We start from the raw sequence: 22,640 nt of genomic DNA on the forward strand, positions 1-22,640 counted from the left end.
GTTTTTAAATGCAAAAAAAAGTCAGATTGTTGTGACACTTCCTGAAAATGCTCTAGACTGCGCTGTATAATATTTGCACAGCCATTTGAAAACTACAGTAAAGTTTGACATGACTGCATTTAGTGAGGTGTCTGAGTACAAGACACTGAATATGTATGTTTCACATTACTGCAGTGCAAATGCTGTTTACAATTTTAATTTATTCACAGCCTTGTGCAAAAGAATAAAAACACCCTTATGTACAACAAACATAAATGTCTTTGGGTAGAGCTGTGCACATCTGTAAACAATATTGCAGTACATATTGGAACTGAACCTACAACATGCACAGGTCTGTAAATCATTCATCAAATTGTTCAATTTTGAAGACATTTTCAGAGGGAAAAAAGATTGAAACCTTTTTATAAAATTTGCTTGACAGATTTTGACAACTAGTTCAACATTTTTTTCTATGGAATGACTATTCAGCATTTACAAGTTAATTTTGACTGACAAGACATAAGCAAATGATAATGTTATAAACAGCAGAGTTGTATGAAAGCAGTTGATGCATGTCCAAAAGCATTTGCGATTTGTTGGAAGGAATGAGAAACTGCTATCACAAATGACTAATTGTTTTGAGAAATGCATTAACTGTTGTGCAAATGCAAATAGTGTTGTGACAAATGCACCAAAGCCACTAAGAAAAACTTTTAACTGTCTGTCTATGTATTGATCTCTGTCATTCAGTCCATCACACATCCATAAAAAAAACTTTTTTTCTGCCAAATCTTAGTGCTCAGTATTTGTAAATGCGATACACTTTGCTATTGAATGTTTTTTTGTGTATTTTTTAATGTATTTTTTTTCTTTTTTGCTTTATTTATTTCTCATGTGCACGTTTAATGTATTTGTTTAAATAATAATATGCATTACAACAATGTTAAAAATAGTTGTCAGATTGTTAGAAAGTTGTTATTATTCATAATAACAACAATAATAAATTAATTCATCAATATAATCTTGAAGAGTACTGAGTATTCGACATGGCTAATGTATATACTAAGTCAGTGTTTCCCAACCCTGTTCCTGAAGGCATACCTACAGTACACATTTTTAACCTCCTCCTAATCAAACACACCTGAGTCAACTCAGCAGAACATTAGAAGATACTCCAAACATGAAATGAATAGGTCAGATAAGGGAGCCATCCAAAATATGTACTGTTGGTTTGCCTCCAGGAACACTGTACTAAATTACACAAAACATTAGTTCTGAAGGGACAGCAAATCCTCATATTCAGTTTGTTAACTTGCAGTTCCCATTTTTTTACCCTAGAGGTCACTCTTCTCTAGCAGACGTACATTTCTTTAGTAAGTAAACCTGAGTTACTGAAGCCGATGAATATGGACTCTCTTGGCAGCTGTACCCGTCTCTCTCTCTCTACGTTTCATACTGTAGTCACTAATCTCTCAAAGCCAAAATAATGAAATGCTGACCTCATGAAGAGCAGCCCGTATCCCTGCCTCAGCTGAGCCCGGACAGTAGGCGAGGAAGGGAGGGCTTAAGAGGGGCAAGAGTCCCGGTGAGGGGCGGGCGGGGGTCGAGAGACGGGGGCTCTTCTCTGATTTCAAACGTAGGGTTGCTGAACAGAAGATCTCAGCAGCTCTGAGTCCTACTGAGGGTAGGTAACACACCAACTCTTTTACTCTAATCTCTTTGTGTGTGTGTGTGTTTGTGTGTGTGCGTTTCGTTTTAGCACATCTTGATGATTTTATTCAGTTTGTTGATGCATTTTATATAGGCTTATAAAATGTGCATTGAGTAAGGATTTTCTATTTGTTATTGTATTTCCATCAACACATTTCTATTAATTTAAAAAAGTGTAAAATATATATTTATGTGAACTTATTTATTTATTTTTGGTTAATTATTGTTAATCAGCTCATATTGGCTCCAGTGAGCAGGCTGTATTGTGCAGTGTGTAGTAAAAGGTTAAAGTTCCAGTTTGCAGGTAGTAAGAGATCTAGTTTGATTATTGGTTATGGCTTTATGGAAAACAGAGTTTTGCATGGCTCTCTACTTTGCATGCAGTCGCACCTGTTGATTTGAGGTTACTTCAAAACAATTTCTTTTATTGCACTTGTTTACTTTTTTATGTGACGTAATACTCTTAGACTTTAAAAAAAAAAAACTTTTATTTTCCTAGCTGACTTGCTTCTGCACACTGCATGCGGGGAGGATTTACGCAGCTGGAAGTAGCTGACTTGTGAAGCTAAAATTAATCTGAGCTTGATTTGGAATTTTACACTTGGGTGGTTGGACTTGGTGAAGTCAACCTACAAATAGTGAGAAAGTCTTATGAGCTGTCTGTGTGTCAGCTGAAAAACATCCCCAATGACCAAACTCCTTAAGAGAAGTATCTGAATATGAATAAGAAGGTTGTTTTTAGGCTCTTGCTGCACGCCAGGAGTTCTGGACACTTCTTTTAGTGATTCTAGCGCACGATTTAATATCTGATGTGTCAGTGCCTGATATTTGTTCTGCGTCCTTGCAAAGTACCAGAGGGGGAATTGGGTTTCTGAGACCGAACCAAAGTTTTTGTCATGGACGATAATAACTTCATGTTCAGCAGAGTCAGGTTGCTTCTTGAGATGCATTTATTCAGTTCAAAGGACAGGCATTTTCTAAGTTTACAAGTAAAAAATAAAACTTTAAAATGAATTATTACTGAACAATAATAATAATTAAGTAAAAAAAAAACATGCATGTGCAAGGAAAGGTTCCATGCATGGTAAATATTCTTTTTTATGCAACCTGTGGCACTTTAGATTACTAAGCAGTAATTATTAGTTTATTGAGGTAAAATTAGCAAATATATGTTTCCTGATCTAAAGTGTTACCAAAAATGTTTATTTTTATGTTATTTTTTAAATTTTCGCAATAGATTAATCATCTAATTCATAGATTAATCACAATACACATATAACACATATATGATTTTAGCACTTAAATCATTATAATAAATATAATTTAAACACCGTATTAAGGCAGTATTAAGGTATTCGTTCGGCACACACAAATCACTTAAGCAGACCTTCAGTCTCATCACAGGGTTAGCAGGGTATATTTATATATATTTTTATATATATATATATATATATATATATATATATATATATATATATATATATATATATATAAGATTGGGATTATATATTCACACAGTTCAAAATACATGAGATTTGTTGAGTTTAACCATTGTGGAGCAACAATTTATCACTGCACACTCTAAAAAAAAATTCCGTAAAAAAACGGTAAAATGTACTGGCAGCTCATTACACAAATATTTTACCGTAAATTAAAAACGGAAAACTTCTGTTAATTGACAGTGTGTCCACATTAAAAAAACTAAAAAATATCCGTTTTTTGACGGTTAAACTACTGTAAAATAACGAACCATTTTATAGTAATTTAAGGGTTTTCTATATTAAAAAACGGTTATTTTCTGTGTTTTTAAGGGTATACCAACAGTAAAAAAGCGGAACTATTTTGTGTTTTAATAGTATACCTACTGTAAAAAAACAGACAGATTCTGTGTTTTAATAGTATACCTACTGTAAAAAAACAGACAGATTCTGTGTTTTAATAGTATACCTACTGTAAAAAAACAGACAGATTCTGTGTTTTAATAGTATACCTACTGTAAAAAAACAGACAGATTCTGTGTTTTAATAGTATACCTACTGTAAAAAAACAGACAGATTCTGTGTTTTAATAGTATACCTACTGTAAAAAAACAGACAGATTCTGTGTTTTAATTGTATACCTACTGTAAAAAAACAGACAGATTCTGTGTTTTAATAGTATACCTACTGTAAAAAAACAGACAGATTCTGTGTTTTAATTGTATACCTACTGTAAAAAGAGGACTTTTTTGTTTTTTAATAGTATATATACAGTGAAAAAATGAACAGATTCTTTGTTTTAATGGGATACCTACTGTAAAAAAAAAATATTATTTTACTAATTTAATGCTCTTCAAGCAGCATAGAAATAGCAGTTGGTAAGGATAAACCTATACATATGGGAAATACACTACTAATGGTTTACCATAGTAAAACAAAACATGTATTCCATACTGTATGTGTAGAGAAGCAGTAAATAGTTTGTTAACTGTGAACTTACAATGATTAGTACAAAAACAACTTTGCAATTAAAACAGATTCTTTAATGAATACAAATCATTTGAATTCCAAATAGCAAGTTATACACACAATAAATACATATTGACATGTGAATCACACAGTGAGAAGTCTTGGCAAATAATCTCAAAGCAAATTAGTTTTAAATGTTAGCTTTAAGATAATTGAGGACAAGTGGGCAAATTACAAGTACTTTACATTAAGAAACCAGGTTAACTGCAAGATGGCAGGAAACAGACGATACAACTGGGTCTTCTTCCGCTCCAATACTGATACTTCAATGGCTGTAAAAAAAAAAAAAAAAAAAAAGCATTACTAATGACATTTCACTTACAACTGGGGTAATTCCTTGCATGTCAATAGTTTACACAAATGAAAGTTTTATCATCATCTTCATGTCTCACTCTTGTCATTTCAAGCCTGTCTGACTGACATACTTCAACAGAACAAAATAGGAGAAATAGGAGCAACATTCTTTAAAATATGATATTTTGTGTTTTGCAGAGGAAACAAAGTCATACAGGTTTAAAATGTCAAGAGAGTAGGTAAATTATGAATGATCAATTATTCAGTTTTGGGTGAGAAATCACTTTAAGATTTTTCAAAATAAAGTGTAGGTACTTTTGACAATATTCGGAACAATAATGCAAGAGAGAAACAGTAATATAAACAAACTATGCTGGTAACACTATAATAACTACGGGCTATGATTCATTTATGAAGCATTAGCAAATAGTGAATTCATTATCTGTTAAGCATTAACTCTACATTAATAGATGTTAGCAGTTGGTTATAAATACAGCTGCAAAATTTGCTACAGCTACAGTTTAATAATTGTGTTATCAAACTTAAATGATTGATTTTACATTACTATTTATAGATAAAAAAAAAAAAAAAAAAAATATATATATATATATATATATATATATATATATATATATATATATATATAATATTATATTTAATATTGCATTATTTACAAAATTTCTTCCAGTTGTGGCCTAATCTAAAGTGAGGATTATTTATGATTTATAAATCCTTATAAACGACAGTTAAACCTTGCTGAATAGCAGGAGTGCCAAAATATAACATAAAACTGGATAAAACAACAATAAAATAATTTAATGATATATTACGATGCAACATTTCAGTGTTATTTAGCTATGTTTAAACTGTACAGTAATTTTATTTTAGATAAGATTTATTTTTCATTTAATACAATAAAATGAATTTCATTTTTAGAATATAACTGAATCTTTAATTGTGATTTATAAGGCGATTTACAAAGCATAAACAATCCTCACTTTAGGCTACAAAACTGGATGAAGTTAACAAAAGCACTTATTAAAATAAGTATTGTATATACTTTATATACTTATTTTTTATACTTTATATACAAGTATAACAATTACTATTCATTCATGTATTTTCCTTCAGCTTAGTGTGTGCTCACACTATGTATAGTTGCCTTGAACCAGGCCGAAGCACTCTTGTCCTCCCTCCCGTCTCCCCTGACGTCCCGCACTCACATTGCATTCGAGCCTGAGCACTCTTACATCATCGATGATGCGCTGTTTAGTTTAGGAAGTGCTCTCAGCACGGAGGAGAATTCTTTAGTTATATTGTTTTAGTCGTTTGGGATGCAGTAACACGCTGTCAAGAATTTCGCCGAACAGATCAGCCACTTTTGATGTTAATAAACAATCATAAACTCCTTGTGCTGCAGGAATAGGAGGTTTGCTAAAGGCGCAGCTGTGGTGCAGTAAGGGGTTTGCGTTCATTGAACAGTAATAGTGGTTAATTTATCCAAATCAAAGTCCCTTGCAAACTGTCATAGATTAAAGACACAAACCCCTCACTGCACAACAGCTGCACCTTTAGCAAACCTCCTAGTACCTGCAGCACGTTGACTTTGATTGTTTATGAGCGTCAAAAGTGGCTGATCTGTTCGGTAAAATATTTGACTGCGTGTCACTGCATATTGAACAACTAAAACGATATAAGAATATAAAGAAATTTCCACTGTGCTGAGTGAGAGCACTTGTTAAACTGAACAGTGCGTTATTGATGATGTAAGCATGCTCAGGCTCGAATGCAATGTGAGTGCGGGTCGTCGGGGGAGACAAGCACGCTTCCAGTTTCAAGGCAACTGTGCATAGCATGAGTACGCCCTTGGAAACACCCATACACACATTTACAAACACACTCATACATAACAGCCAATTAAGTTAATCAATTTCCCTATAGCTTATGTCTTTGGACTGTGGGGGAAACCGGAGCACCCGGAGGTCTTCTTGCTGTGAGGCAACAGTGCTAGCCACTGAGCCACTGTGCTGCCCAACTATTACTATATGCCTGAATAATAAGATATATAAATGTTAGTTTAAATAGTTTATTAACCATTTACTTACACATTCTGAATGATTAGAAAAAAAATACACCAACTATTCTTAAATTACTGGTTTGTAAATAATGCTATACTAAATTTAGTAATGAAAAATTAATCATTAACAAAATATAAAAACAAAATCATTAAGCACATTATAGATGTGCTTATAAGTCAAGATTACAGCATTTGCAGCTGTAGTTATAAACTGTATACTAAGGTCTGTTAATGTAGAGTTAAAGCTTAACAGAACTTTTTGCTAATGCTTAATAAATTAATCAATAGTGTTTAGTTATTATAAAGTATTACCGGTTTGCTTAATTACCTTTAAATCTTCCAAGGATTCTGAAAGTCTTTCTGGTCTGACAGGAATCGAAGGAGTTTAGATGGCATGTTTCTGCTTGGTGCACTTTTTTCTGCTATGGACCTACATTCTGGATAGTTACTCAGCATGCTCCTGTTGTAAATACAACAAACATGTATCAACTTACTTGTCTTATAAAAATGAAATAAACTTAAAAATGTAAAAACATACCTTCATATAAACTCCAGAGTCAGGGCTGCTTCCTTAGGCTACATAATGTTTAGCACATAAGAGACTAAACATGTAGCTCACCACAATTAGGGGACAGCTCAATGATCTTGTTATTGTGACTGTGGACTCTTCTTCTGAAAAAAAGAAAAGTGAGTTGTGTGTTGGGTCTGGTACACGTCCACATGGAAAGAACCTATATAAACATATGGTTTAATATAGGTTTTGATTTAGGTTTTTGAAATATGTGACAAATATAAAATATAAAAGTTTTCCTATATTACATGTACATATATGGGTACACATATGCACACCTATATGGTAAATTATTAATATTATTAATAATATTATAAATATTATGTAAAATTATTCAAATACATGTCTGCTACATAATTTAAAAGAAATTAAAAAATATATATTTACTTAATCAAATATTACAAGAAATAATTATAGTGCAAGAACAAAAATAAGGCAAAAAAAAACAATAAAGGAAAGAAAAAAAATGTAAAAAAATTATAAACCATTTTGTTTTACATTTCTTTCTTTTCCACTATCTTTATACAAGAAAGAATTGACCTTGAAAATGTTTCAGGAAAACGTGTAGACATCATAGCTTTCCATCTCCTCTCACTTATTTGCCATAGTTAAATTCCATAACATGCCAATAACATGTGATACAAAATTCAAGTGGCACATACATAAGTTTTTCGCATTTTTTAAGTTAGTTCTTACCCAGAGAGCAAACCTACGTTAAATTAACATTGAATAAATGTTAAAACATCAATCAAACTATCATTGAAACAACGTTAAAAAGTCACCACTGATTTTTAGGCAGTTTTCCACCCTGAAATAATGGTAATTCTATGATAATAAATAGACAAAACTGTCCCAAAATCAGCATTTATTCAACCAAAATTAAATCTTATTTTTTTACAATGAACCCAACATTAAATAAAATGTTAAATCAACCACACTATCATACAATTAATGTTGAAATTTAAAGTAGATTTTTAGCCAGTTTTGCATCCTGAAATAAAGTTATTACAATGACGCTAAATAGATTAAACGGTCACAAAATCAGCATGAAGGCCTGGCTCACCATCAAGATTCCCACATTGAAATTGTCTCTCTCATCATCAGGTGGCTAAGAGAGAAAAGAAAAGAGATTCAGCAGTGGACCAGTTATTTCCTTATCACTTTAAACAGACATTACCAAAATAAAGAACTTGTAACATTTCAAATGATGCAAAAATAAATAATAATAATAAATAACTGCTTGGTTCATTTAACAGATTACAGTAGCAGGTTAAAAAACCCAGATAAAACACCCACATCAACCCAGTACTTTTTAGTTTGAATACATGTTAACAAAATTCAAAACTTACTGAAGCAAAATGTGTTCATGTAAACACTTAGTAAAAATATAGGTACAAGTAATTGGTTTGCCAAATAATAAAAATAAAAGCATCAATATCAAACAAAAACCCTGACCATTTTACCTCTTAAACTTGGAAGTTTACTGTCATCCCCTGTATTAGGTACAGATGGTCCAGCACAACTGCCTGAGTTCTGAAAGAGCAAACACATTCTTGGTAAAATGACAATAGATGCAATGCTAAATATAAATCATTTTTTATTTTAATTTTTTGTATTATTTATAAAAATGCAGTACTGACCAGTCAGCATCAATTTTTACACCAACACACCTACAACAAAAATAACACTCATTCAGTTTGAAACATGCAGCACATGCAGCACAGTCTACTTTTATACTTTACAAACTTTGTGGATAATAAAAAAAAATGAAAACATTTAAAACCCCAGCTGTATTTTATTTCATTTGTCCATATTAATTCAAATTCAGTTTGGATTGAATGTAAGATTTAAGATTTTTATTTAGATTGCAGTGAAAATGTACCTGTACCTTGTACTTATAACCAAAATTACAGAACCTGGAAATCAACAAAGCAAAATATCAGTGAACCTTATATGTACAAAACACTTAAAACCAAACAGAAAAAACGCTGAACATTTTACCTCTTAAACTTCAAAGTTTACCGTCATCTCCTGTATAAGGTACAGAGGGTCCAGCACAACTGCCTGAGTTCTGAAAGAGCAAACACATTCTTGGTAAAATTATAATAGATGCAATGCTAAATATAAATCATTGTTTATTTTTTTGGTTAAAAAATGCAGTACTAACCAGTCAGCATCACTTTTTACACCAACACACCTACAACAAAAATAACACTCATTCAGTTTGAAACATGCAGCATGTAGTCTACTTTAAAACTTTAAACTTTGTAAATAACAAAAAAATGAAAACATTTAAAATCCCAGGTGTATTTTATTTCATTTGTCCATATTAATTCAAATTCAGTTTGGATTGAATGTAAGATTTAAGATTTTAATTTAGATTGCTGTGAAAATGTACCTGTACCTTGTACTTATAACTAAAACGACAACATAAACATAAAGCAAATCTTATATCATATATCAGTGAACCTTATATCTACAAAACACTCAAAATCAAACAGAAAAACCCTGAACATTTTACCTCTTAAACTTGAAAGTTTACAGTCATCTCCTGTATAAGGTACAGAGGGTCCAGCACAACTGCCTGAGTTCTGAAAGAGCAAACACATTCTTGGTAAAATGACAATAGATGCAATGCTAAATATAAATCATTATTGTTATGGTTAAAAATGCAGTACTAACCAGTCAGCATCAATTTTTACACCAACACACCTACAACAAAAATAACACTTATTCAGTTTGAGACAGTCTACATTTAGACTTCACAAACGTTGTGAATAATAAAAAAATGAAAACATTTAAAATCCCAGGTGTATTTTATTTCATTTGTCCGTATTAATTCAAATTCAGTTTGGATTGAATCTAAGAATTTACCTGTAACATGTACTTATAACCAAAATGAAAGAACCTGAAAGTCAACAAAGCAAAATATCAGTGAACCTTATTTGTGCAAATAAAACTCACTTAAAATCTACATAAAAAGATTTCATTTGCGATAACACCATGTGTAGTTCACTCTATTATCAAGGTTTCATTAAAATAAAACTCCTGATCTCCTAATAGTAAAGAAAGTATTGTTTGCTATAATGAATCGAACTGACAATTAGTTTGAAGAATTTTAAGACTGTGGAAGAACAACTCATCTTTATATCTTCATATTAGCTGCCCTTGAGGTTCTTAAAAGTGAATAAATAAATATCAATGACAGTTCAACTCGACTACAACAAACATTTAATTGTGTGCTTTAAGGTACACGTTGTATTTGAGGCCGAAAACGCATGACAGTGTAAACACTATAAATACTTTTAAATGTCACACACGTACTGTATCACTCTGTTATCTCTGTACACACAAACACGCGTCGCGAAATGCGGAAGTTTTTTTTTTTGTTCCATTTGGCGAGCGTTGTTAAATTCCATAACACTCTCATCAGTTCTTGCTTCTTATTTGCGTCTATTACCCCAGTTTGTCACGCGGGATGAATGAAATGTTCATGAGTTAAAGTGAAACTGCCGAACTGCAGTTAAAGTCAGGCATCCTGCTGATTTGATTCATAAGGGCACTTGTTTGTCAGACGGCTCACCGGTCAGGTATACATCCGCGCTAAAATATCAAAGTATGAAAGTCACCCAGCTCCCAACCCAACGTTGAGAATAGATTAACGGCGATATATTTTTTTTTTTACCGCGCGATAAGTCTCGCGTTAACGCAGCACGTTAATGCTGATAACGGCCCACCACTAATAAAAACTTTACGAGTGTGTATTTCCCCTCATACCGAGTTACAAATGCCTCCAATTCACGCGAGTCTAACTTATAACTTACTTAAAAACCAGCAAAGCTGTTCCACTGAAACTCGGTCACACAGCCTTAATACGTCGGTCAAACTAAAGCTAACATTTGATAACGTCAGTAAAAATATGAAATTAGTCATTAATATGCAAACAAACACAGACGGTTACGAGCGTTTGAAACACGTTAACGTTAGTGTTCATTAAAGGTAACGTATATCAACCAAACTACACAGTGACACAAACTTTGAATGCTATCCCTTGTTCAATGCACTGTACAAAGAAAACATTTATATTTCTATAAAATAATTAACATACCTTTTACACTCTTACAGACAAACTGACGTTTACCGTTAATCCAGTCAGGCGAGGGAGTGAGTGGGTGATTGGACGTCACGCCACTTCCCGCGCACGGCAGTTTAGAAAAATACGGACAAACAACTGTAAATGAACAGATATCATATTTACTGATGAGAAAAACGTATAAAAAGGTAAAAAATCATTAGGTAAATGCTTGTTTAAATTACATTTAACCACTCATAGCTCAGTTTGATCTTAATGAAATAAAGTCTGATCTTATTAACAATATTAAACGTAATTCACTGCTGTACTTTCCATGGGCGCTTCATAAAAGACAAAAATCATTTTAAATAACGATAAAAAGGTAATAAAGCAGTCTTTTAACTAAAATATTGTTATATGTTTTATTAATCGTACTTACCAGGGAAAAAACAGAGGAAGAAATATGTCCCGGTGTCCATCAAACGCTGTCTGAGCTGCGATCCCCTTCCCACAATGCAATTCGAAAATGTATATAAACGGAAAAACACCCGTAATACGTGTATACGGAAAAAATCTGTTAAAATATACAGTCATTTAACTGTTATTTTACAGATTTTTTTTACAGTGCACATTTTTAAGCCCTAAGAGAGTTTAAAACATTCAGACACTTTCAGTAACTTTTAAAAACATTTTTAGGAACTATTTATGCATTAAAGTTTTTGCAGTGCTAAATATGATTTGACCAGCCTGAAAACCATAAAACACTGTTTATTTCACTTTTATGTTTGTTCTATTGCATTTAGCTATACTTATCTTTTTTTTTTTAACATTCCGTCCATTATTTGATGGTCACGCCAATCAATAGAAAATTCTTAAAATGTTTCAAAAATAGAGGTATTCAAGTCATCTGGTGAAAATGTATGTTGTGATATTGTATATGTACACTGTAAAACCCAAAAAGTTATGGTAACTCAAACAATTTGAGGAAACCGATTGCAATAAACCATTTAAGTTCATTTAATCCACTTTAATAAACAGAGCAATTTGAGCTCAGTAAAACCAAATAAGTGACGAGAACTCAAACCAACTGAGTACTGTAAAACCCAATAAGTTAAGGCAACTCAATTGCTTAATCGATTTTTTTTTTCCAATATCGTGCAGCCCTAGTTTGCATATTGCAATTTTATGTTTTTTGAACTTACCGTTCTAACCAAAAGTAAGCAAATAAATTCTTCATTTGGAAATGTCAAATGTTGCGAGACTGAAATAATAAGGATTCCACGTTAAAGGACCAATTAAAAACAAAGTCCTCACAACCAGCGGCCTGAACAGGTGAAACTCAACTAAGATTTTTTTAGGCTTGAGTTGTTGTCAGTTGGGAGCAGTGCAAACAGGTGTGCAGAACAGACACTCAGCCGCTCTTTAAATGAGCACAACCCGAAAAACCTGGCCAGCAGAAAGCCTGCTTTTAGCCTGTGTGTTTATTGTAAGACTAGAGAGACAAACTCGTTATTGGCTATTTATAATCCCTGAACTGTCATTCCCATAGACTGGCAGCTTCCTGACAGACCAGTGTCAGATGCATTGTACATTTTTGAGGGCAAGGTCATTTCTCATGAGATTTAATGTCATTCAGAACTGAAGTTACACAAGTTAAAAATTACTTTGGAGAGTGTTTGAAATATTTCTTGGTGTTTAGTCATGATGACTAGCAAATATTTTAAATTCACAGATTTAATGTCATTCAGAACTGAAGCTAAAGATTACTTTGAAGAGTGTTTGAAATATTTCTTTTTTTAGTCATGATGACTTGCAAATATTTTAAATTCAAACCAACACTATAATAAAAAGGTTGACTTAGAATTGTAAGGCAACTTGCTGCACAGCTTTTTTGAGTTGACTCAACCTAAACCAAGAAATGCACTTGACTTGATTTAAGTTCACTCAAAACAATTGGTAACACTTTATTTTGATGGTTCATTTGAGCATTAGTAGACTGTCTGCTTATTATCTGTAGATACTGTTCCTTCAACGGACATTTACCTGACTATAAGAAACTTGGCAAGTACATTTCAACTTACACACCCTAACCCTAACCCTAACCCTAACCTAACAGTCTACTTATAATCTAATGAGAATTAGTTGACATGTAAATGCAATGTAACTTAAATTCAACAAACGGGCCAATAAAATAAAGTGTAACCTTACAATTTGATGCTGTTTGTTCAAACTACTTATTTGAAATGAGCTGAAACAACACAGTTCTTAAGATTTTCTTTTGGACAACTTAAATGTTTTATGTTCAATCCACTTAAGATTGTAAAAACTAACACATTTACTTATTTATTTTTTTTTACATTTACTTTGATTTTTTTTTCATGTTGTCCCAACACAAATCAATTGTGTGGAACCCAACATTTATTTACAGTGCTGAGTCAATTAAAAGAAAAGCTCTGCAGCTTTTCTTACAATTTTAAGTTGAGTCAGTTTTTTATAAAGTGAACTTCATTTTCCAATTTGTGTGTTACAATAAATACAACCTCTGTCTACTTTCATCTTTTCTTTTCCACCTAACATCTTTTCCACTTAACATTTTTAAAGGATTGTGGGTTTTGTGATGTAATCTTCTGCAGTGCAGTTCTGGGTTGATGCGGTGATTTTCCACAATCTGTAGTTTTTATTTTCTGTTTTCAGCCCTCTCTGATCCTGTGTTTGTGTCACTGGCTTTACAAATTAGAGCCACACTGCTTTGGTCTGACACCTCTGATAGACAACCACAAACACACCCACAACAAACACAAACACACATTTGTCTTTTTGATATTTCCCCCATAATGTCAGTGAAACCATTTCAAACTAATTTTATTTTATTGTATTTTATTGTATTTTATTTAGCTTTTTTATTTTAGTATGTTATTTTAATTCACATTTTTCAGAAGTGTATTTATTTATTTATTTTTGCACATGTTTTTTTTTGCAAAATGTTTTATATAGCATTTCTTATTTTATTATCTTATTTTTATCTACATGTATCAGTAGTGTATTTAATTCAATTTTATTTTCTGCAAATATCAAGAGTGTATATTTTATTTAGCATTTTTTATTTTATTATCTTATTTAATTTACAAGTATTAGTAGTATATTTCATAATTTTTTGCATGTCATGAGTGTTTATTTATTTATTTATTTATTTAATTGTCATTTATTCATTCATTTTTCTTTGGCTTGTCCCTTTATTTATCAGGGGTCACCACAGTAGAATGAACCGCCAACTTATCCAGTATATGTTTTACACAGCGGATGCTCTTCAAGCTGCAGCTCAGTACTGGGATTCATTCACACACGTACACTACAGCCAATTTAGTTTATTCAGTCCACCTTTAGTGCATGTCTTTGGACTGTGGGGGAAACCAGAGCACCCGGAGGAAACCCACGCCAACATGGGGAGAACATGCAATCTCTACACAGAAATTCCAACTGACCCAGCCGGGACTCGAACCAGCGACCTTCTTGCTGTAAGGCGACAGTGCTAACCACTGAGCCACTTTGTTGCCGTTTTATTTAATTAATTATTTTTTTTTATAAATAATTCTATTAATTAAGTATCACAAGTGAGCTTCATTCAATTGCAGATCATTAACAGATCTGTGTGATTCACTGTGTGATATTTAGCGGTGATGTTCATTAGCGTATACTGCATATTTATAGACCATCTCCTCACTGCTTTCCAAATAGCTTTCCCGCATGATTATAAACATCGATCACCCATTTTACGGTCTTACCAACAGTTGAGAAGAAATTTAATTAGAAACATGCACACATCAAAGCATCTGAAAGATTACAATCAGACATCTTTTGGAGAGCTCTTGCTTTGTGTTTTGCAAAACCATCTCAGTTTGATTACGAGCAGATGTTGTAGATGCAGCTCATATGGGAGGCCTTAAAGTTAAGTGTGCAAACATGCAATTAAGTGTGCAAACATGCAAATAAATCAGTTTTAGATTATGGTGTGTAAAAATATGTAATCAACCTCAAAACAAATAAACAAAAATCCTCAGACTTTTTACTTCAGAAGGAAAATGACATAAGACTTATTTTCCGAGAAATATATTTATTCATTCATTCATTTTCTTTCAGCTTAGTCTCTATTTCAGAGGTTGATGCCATTCCTTCCACAACCCAGCTCTGGGAAACACCCACACACACTCATTCACACTCATACACAACGTCCAATGTATTTTTAGCGCAAATCATTGGACTGTAAGGGAAACTGGAGCGCCCAGAGCAAACTCATGCGAACACGGGGAGAACATGCAAACTCCACACAGAAATGCCAACTGACCTTCTTGCTGTCAGGTGACAGTGCTAACCACTGAGCCACTATGTCACCCATATATTTATTTATGTGTTCTTTTTTTTTGGTATGCATCAATTCCAAAAAGTATATTTTAGCTATAATAATGGACAGTTCACCCAAAAATGAAAATGTACTAACCTGTAAGATGTGGGTAGCTGTTAACCATTGACATTCTATGTGTAAAATAAAAATAAGGAAATGGTTACTAGTTATAATTTATTTTTATTTTTTTTCACATTTTTAAATTTATAGTAGCAATATAATTTACTGTACAACAATTGCACTTGGGAGAGTGCACATTTCTCATGGCTAAACATTTAATTTTTTTTTACAACAGAACACACTACATAACAAAAGTTTCATAAGATAAAATATACGAAAATAACAGTACAATTAAATTGTAACATAGTTTAAAACGTTTTTAAAAAGTTTTTTTTTTTTCGACCAGCTGCAGAAACTCAAAAAGGCTTTGAATAGGGGCGAGTAACATCTAAGTTTCAATCCACCTTTTTTATTGGCATTTTGGAATATTGCATAAAAACGATCATGCGATGATAAATATAGGCATGATTGGATGGCATTAATAGACAAACCAGTGGACAACAACATGTAAAACATCTGAAATGTTTTAATGAAATGTCATTCTAATATCTTTATTACAGTATAATTACAGTATCCCTTCCAGAACTGTCTTGAGTGGCTGCGCTCCCAAAGAGTGATATTGCGTCTCCAATTTATTGCATTTTGTCTTCGTTTTCTGAGCCATCATAGATATTTACATTAGATGTCGTCTACACTTTTGTTGTCTATTGGAAGGAATGTGTCAATAGAGCTGCCATTTTAGTACGGGGTAGCGCTCCTTTCAAATGAATGTGAGACCAAACTGTAGTGGAGGACTGGCCATCCGTAGCCATAGATATTTAAACATTTATACATTTGTTTAAGATTAAAAGTTGTCCTGGTGGTCAGAATGCCAATATTTATTTTTACTAATTATCAAAATTATAATTATAAATTACAATATTACTTTTCTACATTGATGTATTTGTGACAGACTGACAAAGAGTTTGTGTTTGTGTGCATGGAAATGTATTATCCTCCCTCCCTGTTGAATTTGATCTAATCCGTGTTCTGAAACACATCCCCTCTCCCGCTTTCACTTCTAATGCTAACGGAGGGAGCGATTCATTTGTTAATGAATCTCCGTTATGAACGATTTATGTGAACCATCAATATCCCTGCGTCTCACTGTCCATATCAACCTTTATGATCTGAATGTTACTTGGAATATTCAATAATTTAGGGTGAACAGTATGCACACTGAGACGCAGACAGTGTTATGTTATTAGCCACCCTTATAAGTTACGAACTTTGGTGAACTCAGTCGACAATATTAAAAAGTTTCTGGCACCGCAGCGTCTTGTTGTCATATTTAATTTACATTGTTTGCTGATTATAGTCAACAAAACTAGCATAAGCCTAGAATTTAGTGCAAGTTGGTGCTTCTTTGCCTTATGGTGACATTACTTGTTTAGTACAAAAGTTCGTAACATACAAAATCATGAAAAACGAAATCTTACCTATGAAATGTTCTGCCTATATGCTTTGTTTTCTTTGTTTACTCATTACTACACCAGAACGCAGTGCAAAAGACAAGCATCATCAGATTGGCTTTAGTCTTGACTAGTGCAGTTGAATGACATTTGTCCTGGGAGCACTGTAAAAATATGGCGGCGCTATTGATTAGGCTCCGTATGGAATATCTAGTGTATATATCTCTTCTGAGGCATAAGCAATTTATTATATTAGAAAAAATACCCACAGTAGCTTCTCCTTCCTTAGCAAATGTCATGTTTCTTTTTAATGTTTGCTGGCAGTTTATCAGGATGATTTTGTTCTCTTTGACTCATAATGTACTGCTGCTTTATTAGCAAGCGTTCCAGTTTTGTACATGAATATAATTCACATCTTTTGATGAAAACAAGAAAAATAAATGTTCATTTTAGAGTGGACTATCCCTTTAAGAATATTTAGGCATTTAATTGCCAAACAACATGAAAACTATTTGTTTTTTGCAGTATATTAAAGCGTAAGAACAACTTTCAACATGTAGTTATAAACAGATAAGCAAATGTCTGTGTAGGCTGTGTATTGTCTACAGTGTGTTGCAGATCCAGTTTGGGTGTGGTGGTCAGAAACTGGTGACTATCAGCCAGTTTCACAAGCAGGCGGCTGGCAGTACAGGCCACCTTCACATGTGTGTTAGCCAGCGATAACTCTCTCCTAACCTTCTCCTCCTTACTGTAACCCAAAACCCCAAGCGGTACTGTTCAGAGACTAAAAATAGACCAGATTCTCACTTGAAATGAAAGAAGCAGTGAGCACTTTCCTCATGTCCCATATGATTGTCGCGTCAACCATAATTAGATGGCGTTTTCAGAATTCCCAACACACTGTACCTTCAAACCTCCCAAAGCTCTTCCTGTACACAAATGCTAGCCTTGTCCTTTTAATTCAGCTGGGCTTTGTGGCATTTAACAATGCGAGCGGTTTCCAATCGGGCACTTTCAGTTGGCCGGTGACTTGGATTGGAAAGCAGGTTTTTCCATTCATTCTCAACTTCTACAGAAAGCTTTGAGGCACTGAATAAAGCAAGCCATTATTGTGCCTAATTTGCAAGCCAGATGTAGGGAAACTAGTCGCTTTTTTTGTTGTTTGTGTAAGTTTCTGGTCTAAACTTGTTATCTCTCTCTTCCAGGGGCTGCTGTCTCTGGGCGAGCTGTGTGAATTGAGAGAAGCACCGAGCAGCAAGTATGTCTAAGAGTGATCCCAGAGACATTGATGAGGATGCCATCCTCAGGGGCCTCAGCGCAGAGGAGCTGGAGCAGCTGGACATTGAGCTGCAGGAGCTGGACCCCGAGGTACTATGGTGGTGTTGAAATCTTAAGTGAGGATAGATGACATCTGAGTAAACATTTTAAAAAAAGAAATAAAAGTTTGAATGAGATATACACCAAAAAAATAAGAATAATCACAAACCAAAGGAAAACAATATCTTTCGATAATTTCGTTTTTTCATATAATGTGACAGATCCCTGATAAATACATGAATGAAGGAAGAAAGGTAGGAAAGAATGAAACAAAACTGAACAAATGAAGGAATTTTTAAAAAACATTTATTTAAAGATTTACAATGACAAAACAGTGGAGTAGGTGTCTCATGTCATCATTTCCAATAATAGAGCCATTTATTATACAATCGTCAATCGGCTAGTACGTTTTTTGTGAAGGGTAAAATAAAAATAAATGAATAAATAAATAAAAAAATAATATAAAATGAAAATAGTCTTTTAAGATACATTGTCCCAAGACTCCCATAGAGGATTTCAAATATGCCAGAAATCGTCAGATTTCTGATGCAACTCATGAGTCAGTTTTTCTAAGGGTAAGAAAATGTCAATCTGATTTATCCACATATTGACTGAAGGAATGTTAGGAAAAGACCACAACAGAAGAATACATTTTCTTGCTAGATACATACAAAGGTGTAAAACAGATTCTAGTCCAAAACTACTGTAAGCTGTAGAGCAGTTTTACAATTCAGAAGATAAATAACTGGAGATTATAACTGGAGCAAAAGGTTTACCAATAATCTTGTTTGTGGATTACTTTTCAGTATGTCTTAATCATGTCACAGTCTTAGAAAACATGCATCACAGTACCAACATTGGATTTGCACTTAAAACAACATTGAGAAACATTATTGAGACAAATTGGTGTTAAAAAAGTTCTGTAAAAGAATTGAACATTTTGCTTGTGGTTTAATATTGTGGCACCTTTGAAAAATATGACAGAACAGACCGAAAGCCATTCTTCGTTCTTAAAATTTCTTCCACAATCTTTCTCTCATATAACTTTCAATGAGGTAAGGGAAGAACACCCTACATTAGATAACACTGAGTAAAAAAGATATATTTCTTTTGAGAGAAAAGGAAGAATACAATTGTTTTTCCATGTCAAAAAGATTGAGGTGTTCTGCCATTCTTAAGGGACATTCTAGAAATGTCGTAGTTGCAAAAATTTGTAAAAGTCACTATTTGGTCAATTGTGTTCCTGTTTTAAAACTAAAATGATTTCAGGTTCATGTTGTCAAATATCTAACTCCATATCTAATATCTAAATATCTAACTCCAAAATCCTCTTTAGTCCCCATGATCGAAAACCAATGTTCTGAAAAGCAGGGATTAGATTACTTTGGTAGTTCACCAATTATTATATAGAGTCATTATTTAATGGGTTATTGAAAAATCTTAATTTTACAAAATATAAAACTAATCTATTATTAAGTGAAATTTATTGATTAAAATGATTGAATTAATTATTACATAGTTTTGCTGAGATTAAATAGTTATGAAGTATTATTTATTATAGTTATATATCATTTTTCATAGAAATGTTATATTTGTTTGTTTGTTTTTTTGTGTTTTTTGCTTTAAAGTCAGAATAAAATCCTTCCTCAAAAATGTTTTTGTTGAACCCAAGCAATCTCATCAAGTTCAAGTGGTTAGTAGGTAGTATAACAAACTAACAAATTAATAATTTGCAACTAAACAAAAAGTTTTAATAAATTATTAAAATAAATAAATAAAATAAAATGGCCTCAAGTTTTAATCAAAATTAAATTTAGTGAATGAATGAATGAATGAATGAATGAATGAAGGAATGAAGGAATATATGAATGAATGATCATGCAAACATACACGGGTGAATTTTTGAACACCTTTATCAACTGCTTAGTAGTTCCATGTTAAGGTCACAGTATTTAATCCAAAACCAATATAAATGAATTATGAAATGAATGAATGAAATGAGTGAGCAAAAAAAAAAAAAATGTCAACAAATAAAAAATAAGCACACTGCCACTATTTCTCTAAAACACAGGTGTCAAACTCAGTTCCTGGAGGGCTGCAGCTCGGCACAGTTTAGTTCAACCTTAATTAAACACACCTGATCAAACTAATTAAGTCCTTTAGTCTTGTTTGAAGCCTACAGATAAGTGTGTTGGAGCAGGGTAGGAGCTAAACTGTGGAGGGCTGTGAGTTTGAAACTCCTGCGCTAAAAAAACTATTTAATGAAATTAAAACAACGTTTCGACCCACATGGTATTCATCAAGTCAAACGAGTAATCCAAAACATTTAGTTTTCACCACATCACACCTGAAACCAATAGCTATATCAGTCAGTTAATTAATAAGGTGAAAATAATATAACAGGGCGAGGCAGTGGCGCAGTAGGTAGGGCTGTCGCCTCACAGGAAGAAGGTTGCTGGGTCGCTGGTTCGAACCTTGGCTCAGTTGGTGTTTCTGTGTGGAGTTTGCATGTTCTCCCTGCCTTCACGTGGGTTTCCTCCATGCAGCACAGGTGAATTGGGTTGGCTAAATTGTCCGTAGTGTAAGAGTGTGTGTGTGAATGTGTGTGTGGATGTTTAGGGTTAGGGTTAGGGTTACATGGGTTGTGACTGGAAGGGCATCCGCTGCGTAAAAACTTGCTGGATAAGTTGGTGGTTCATTTCGCTGTGGCGACCCCGGATTAATAAAGGGACTAAGCCGACAAGAAAATGAATGAATGAATGAATGAAAATATTATAACAAAAGCAAAAAAAAAGCCCAAAAGATAAACAGTGTTACAGTGTTTACCAAAACCATTCATTCATTCATTCATTCATTCATTCATTCATTCATTCATTTTCCTTCAACTTAGTGTTTGTTTTATAATGGGTTCTGCCTCTGTGGACTGAGCCACCAACTATTCTGGCATATGTTTTACCCGGCAGATCCAAAACCAATTTAAATGAAATATTGAATGAATAAATAAATGAGTAAGCAAACAAAACAAATGAATGAATGAAACTGTGTGTCTGATGTACAGTGTTCTAATTAAAGTTTTGTCATTGGCCAAGGCTAACATTGTGAAATATTTGACCACTGAAGGCCATGATTGACCAATCAAAAGGAAGTATTCTGTAGTAGCACAACATAAATATTTGCAATACATACTCCTGAATCAGTAATTGGCTGTAAATTTTATTTGTAAATTTTATTGAAAGTTTGTCCACATGTCTTGATTTCCAGAACACTACTCTCCCTGCCGGGTTTCGCCAGCGTGACCAGACCAAGAAGAGTCCCACAGGTCCCTTTGATCGCTTCGCCCTCATGGATTACCTGGAGAAACAAGCCATAGAGCATAAGGATAGAGATGACCTGGTGCCTTTTACAGGGGAGAAGAGAGGTACCATCACTATTGGACAGATATTATGAACATGATCGTTCATATATCTAATGTCAGAAAAGCCACTCATTCAAAGTCATTATTTGAGATATATATAATATTTATAATTATTTATATATATAAGTATTATATATGGCTATATATCATTTTTCAATTATAATTTTATATTATTTTGTTTATATTATTGCCTTAAATTTGGAATAAAATAAAAGTTGGAATATAATTTTCCCTATACTTGATATCAGTGTGAAATGGTGACAAAACAGGTCCTTGTAAAATGCTTTTTATGTAGATCACAAGGAATCTAATTGGCTCAAACTGCTTTTAGTGAATACTCCATTTAATTCATGAATACAATCAGGGCTTGACATTAACACCCGCCAACCTGCCCAGTAGATTTCAGCGGTGGTGGGTAAGACAGACACTCCCACTAGCTGGTTGAAAATAATTGTCCTGGAATAATAGTTCTTAAAAGCATGATTCGACCATAAGGGTAGTCCAATATGCATGCAAAGGTGATCCTAGAACTGAGAAGCAGCACGACAGTCAAAAATAATTGTGTTCGCGCGAGCAATAGGAAGCAGGTGAATACCGAATGAGAGGATAATCACTCGCGCTAACAGCTGAGGTGATGCGCGCAACTGTTTAAAATGTGTGTGAGCTCCCGTTTCCTTGCGTGAAGCAATTATGCCTATAAACACAACTGATGTAATCGGTTCTCTTTCAAATAGACTAGATAAAAAGTGATGAGCATGCACCGAGCAGCACCGGTTGCTTTTGCTTTA

At 33.3% G+C, this 22,640-nt stretch overlaps 2 protein-coding genes across 14 annotated transcripts in view; one reads left to right on the forward strand and one right to left on the reverse strand.

The window, feature by feature from the left end:
- The first annotated feature begins 1,406 nt into the window (after positions 1-1,406).
- Positions 1,407-22,640, forward strand: part of tmod4 (tropomodulin 4 (muscle)) — a 37,615-nt gene continuing 16,381 nt past the window's right edge. The window contains 3 exon segments of one of the 2 annotated variants that reach the window (NM_131196.2): positions 1,407-1,663; positions 18,326-18,488; positions 21,699-21,855. In NM_131196.2, the coding sequence (NP_571271.1) occupies positions 18,381-18,488; positions 21,699-21,855 (265 nt within the window). In that variant the 5' untranslated portion in view covers positions 1,407-1,663; positions 18,326-18,380. 2 annotated transcript variants of the gene reach the window in all.
- On the reverse strand, positions 4,189-13,117 carry LOC147840320 (uncharacterized). Of its 12 annotated transcripts, none has more exons than XM_087287202.1 (15): positions 11,650-13,117; positions 11,532-11,551; positions 11,247-11,369; positions 10,013-10,046; positions 9,821-9,850; positions 9,660-9,729; positions 9,306-9,335; positions 9,140-9,209; positions 9,027-9,054; positions 8,779-8,808; positions 8,602-8,671; positions 8,202-8,246; positions 7,106-7,236; positions 6,896-7,027; positions 4,189-4,468 (listed from the first exon to the last, which is right to left on the reverse strand). In XM_087287202.1, coding segments are annotated over exons 1-6 (363 nt in total). In that variant the 5' UTR covers positions 11,805-13,117; the 3' UTR covers positions 4,189-4,468; positions 6,896-7,027; positions 7,106-7,236; positions 8,202-8,246; positions 8,602-8,671; positions 8,779-8,808; positions 9,027-9,054; positions 9,140-9,209; positions 9,306-9,335; positions 9,660-9,728. The 12 variants fall into 12 exon arrangements, with proteins under 12 accessions (XP_087143328.1, XP_087143327.1, XP_087143329.1 ...); XM_087287201.1 differs by having other exon boundaries at positions 7,106-7,239; XM_087287203.1 differs by having other exon boundaries at positions 7,106-7,239; positions 9,021-9,054.

Source organism: Danio rerio, chromosome 16 (assembly GCF_052040795.2).
Source record: "Danio rerio strain M-AB ecotype USA chromosome 16, GRCz13ab, whole genome shotgun sequence".
Classification (NCBI taxonomy): Eukaryota; Metazoa; Chordata; class Actinopteri; order Cypriniformes; family Danionidae; genus Danio; species Danio rerio.

Excerpts from the sequence above, each read along its gene's own strand:
- LOC147840320 (XM_087287200.1), bottom strand. The coding sequence starts at position 11,804 with ATGACTGTATATTTTAACAGATTTTTTCCGTATACACGTATTACGGGT. Across the intron at positions 11,552-11,649 it reads CTTCCTCTGTTTTTTCCCTG|CGCCCATGGAAAGTACAGCA; the intron begins GTAAGTACGATT and ends TCTTTTATGAAG. Across the intron at positions 11,370-11,531 it reads CGCCCATGGAAAGTACAGCA|TTGTTTGTCCGTATTTTTCT; the intron begins GTGAATTACGTT and ends GTTCATTTACAG.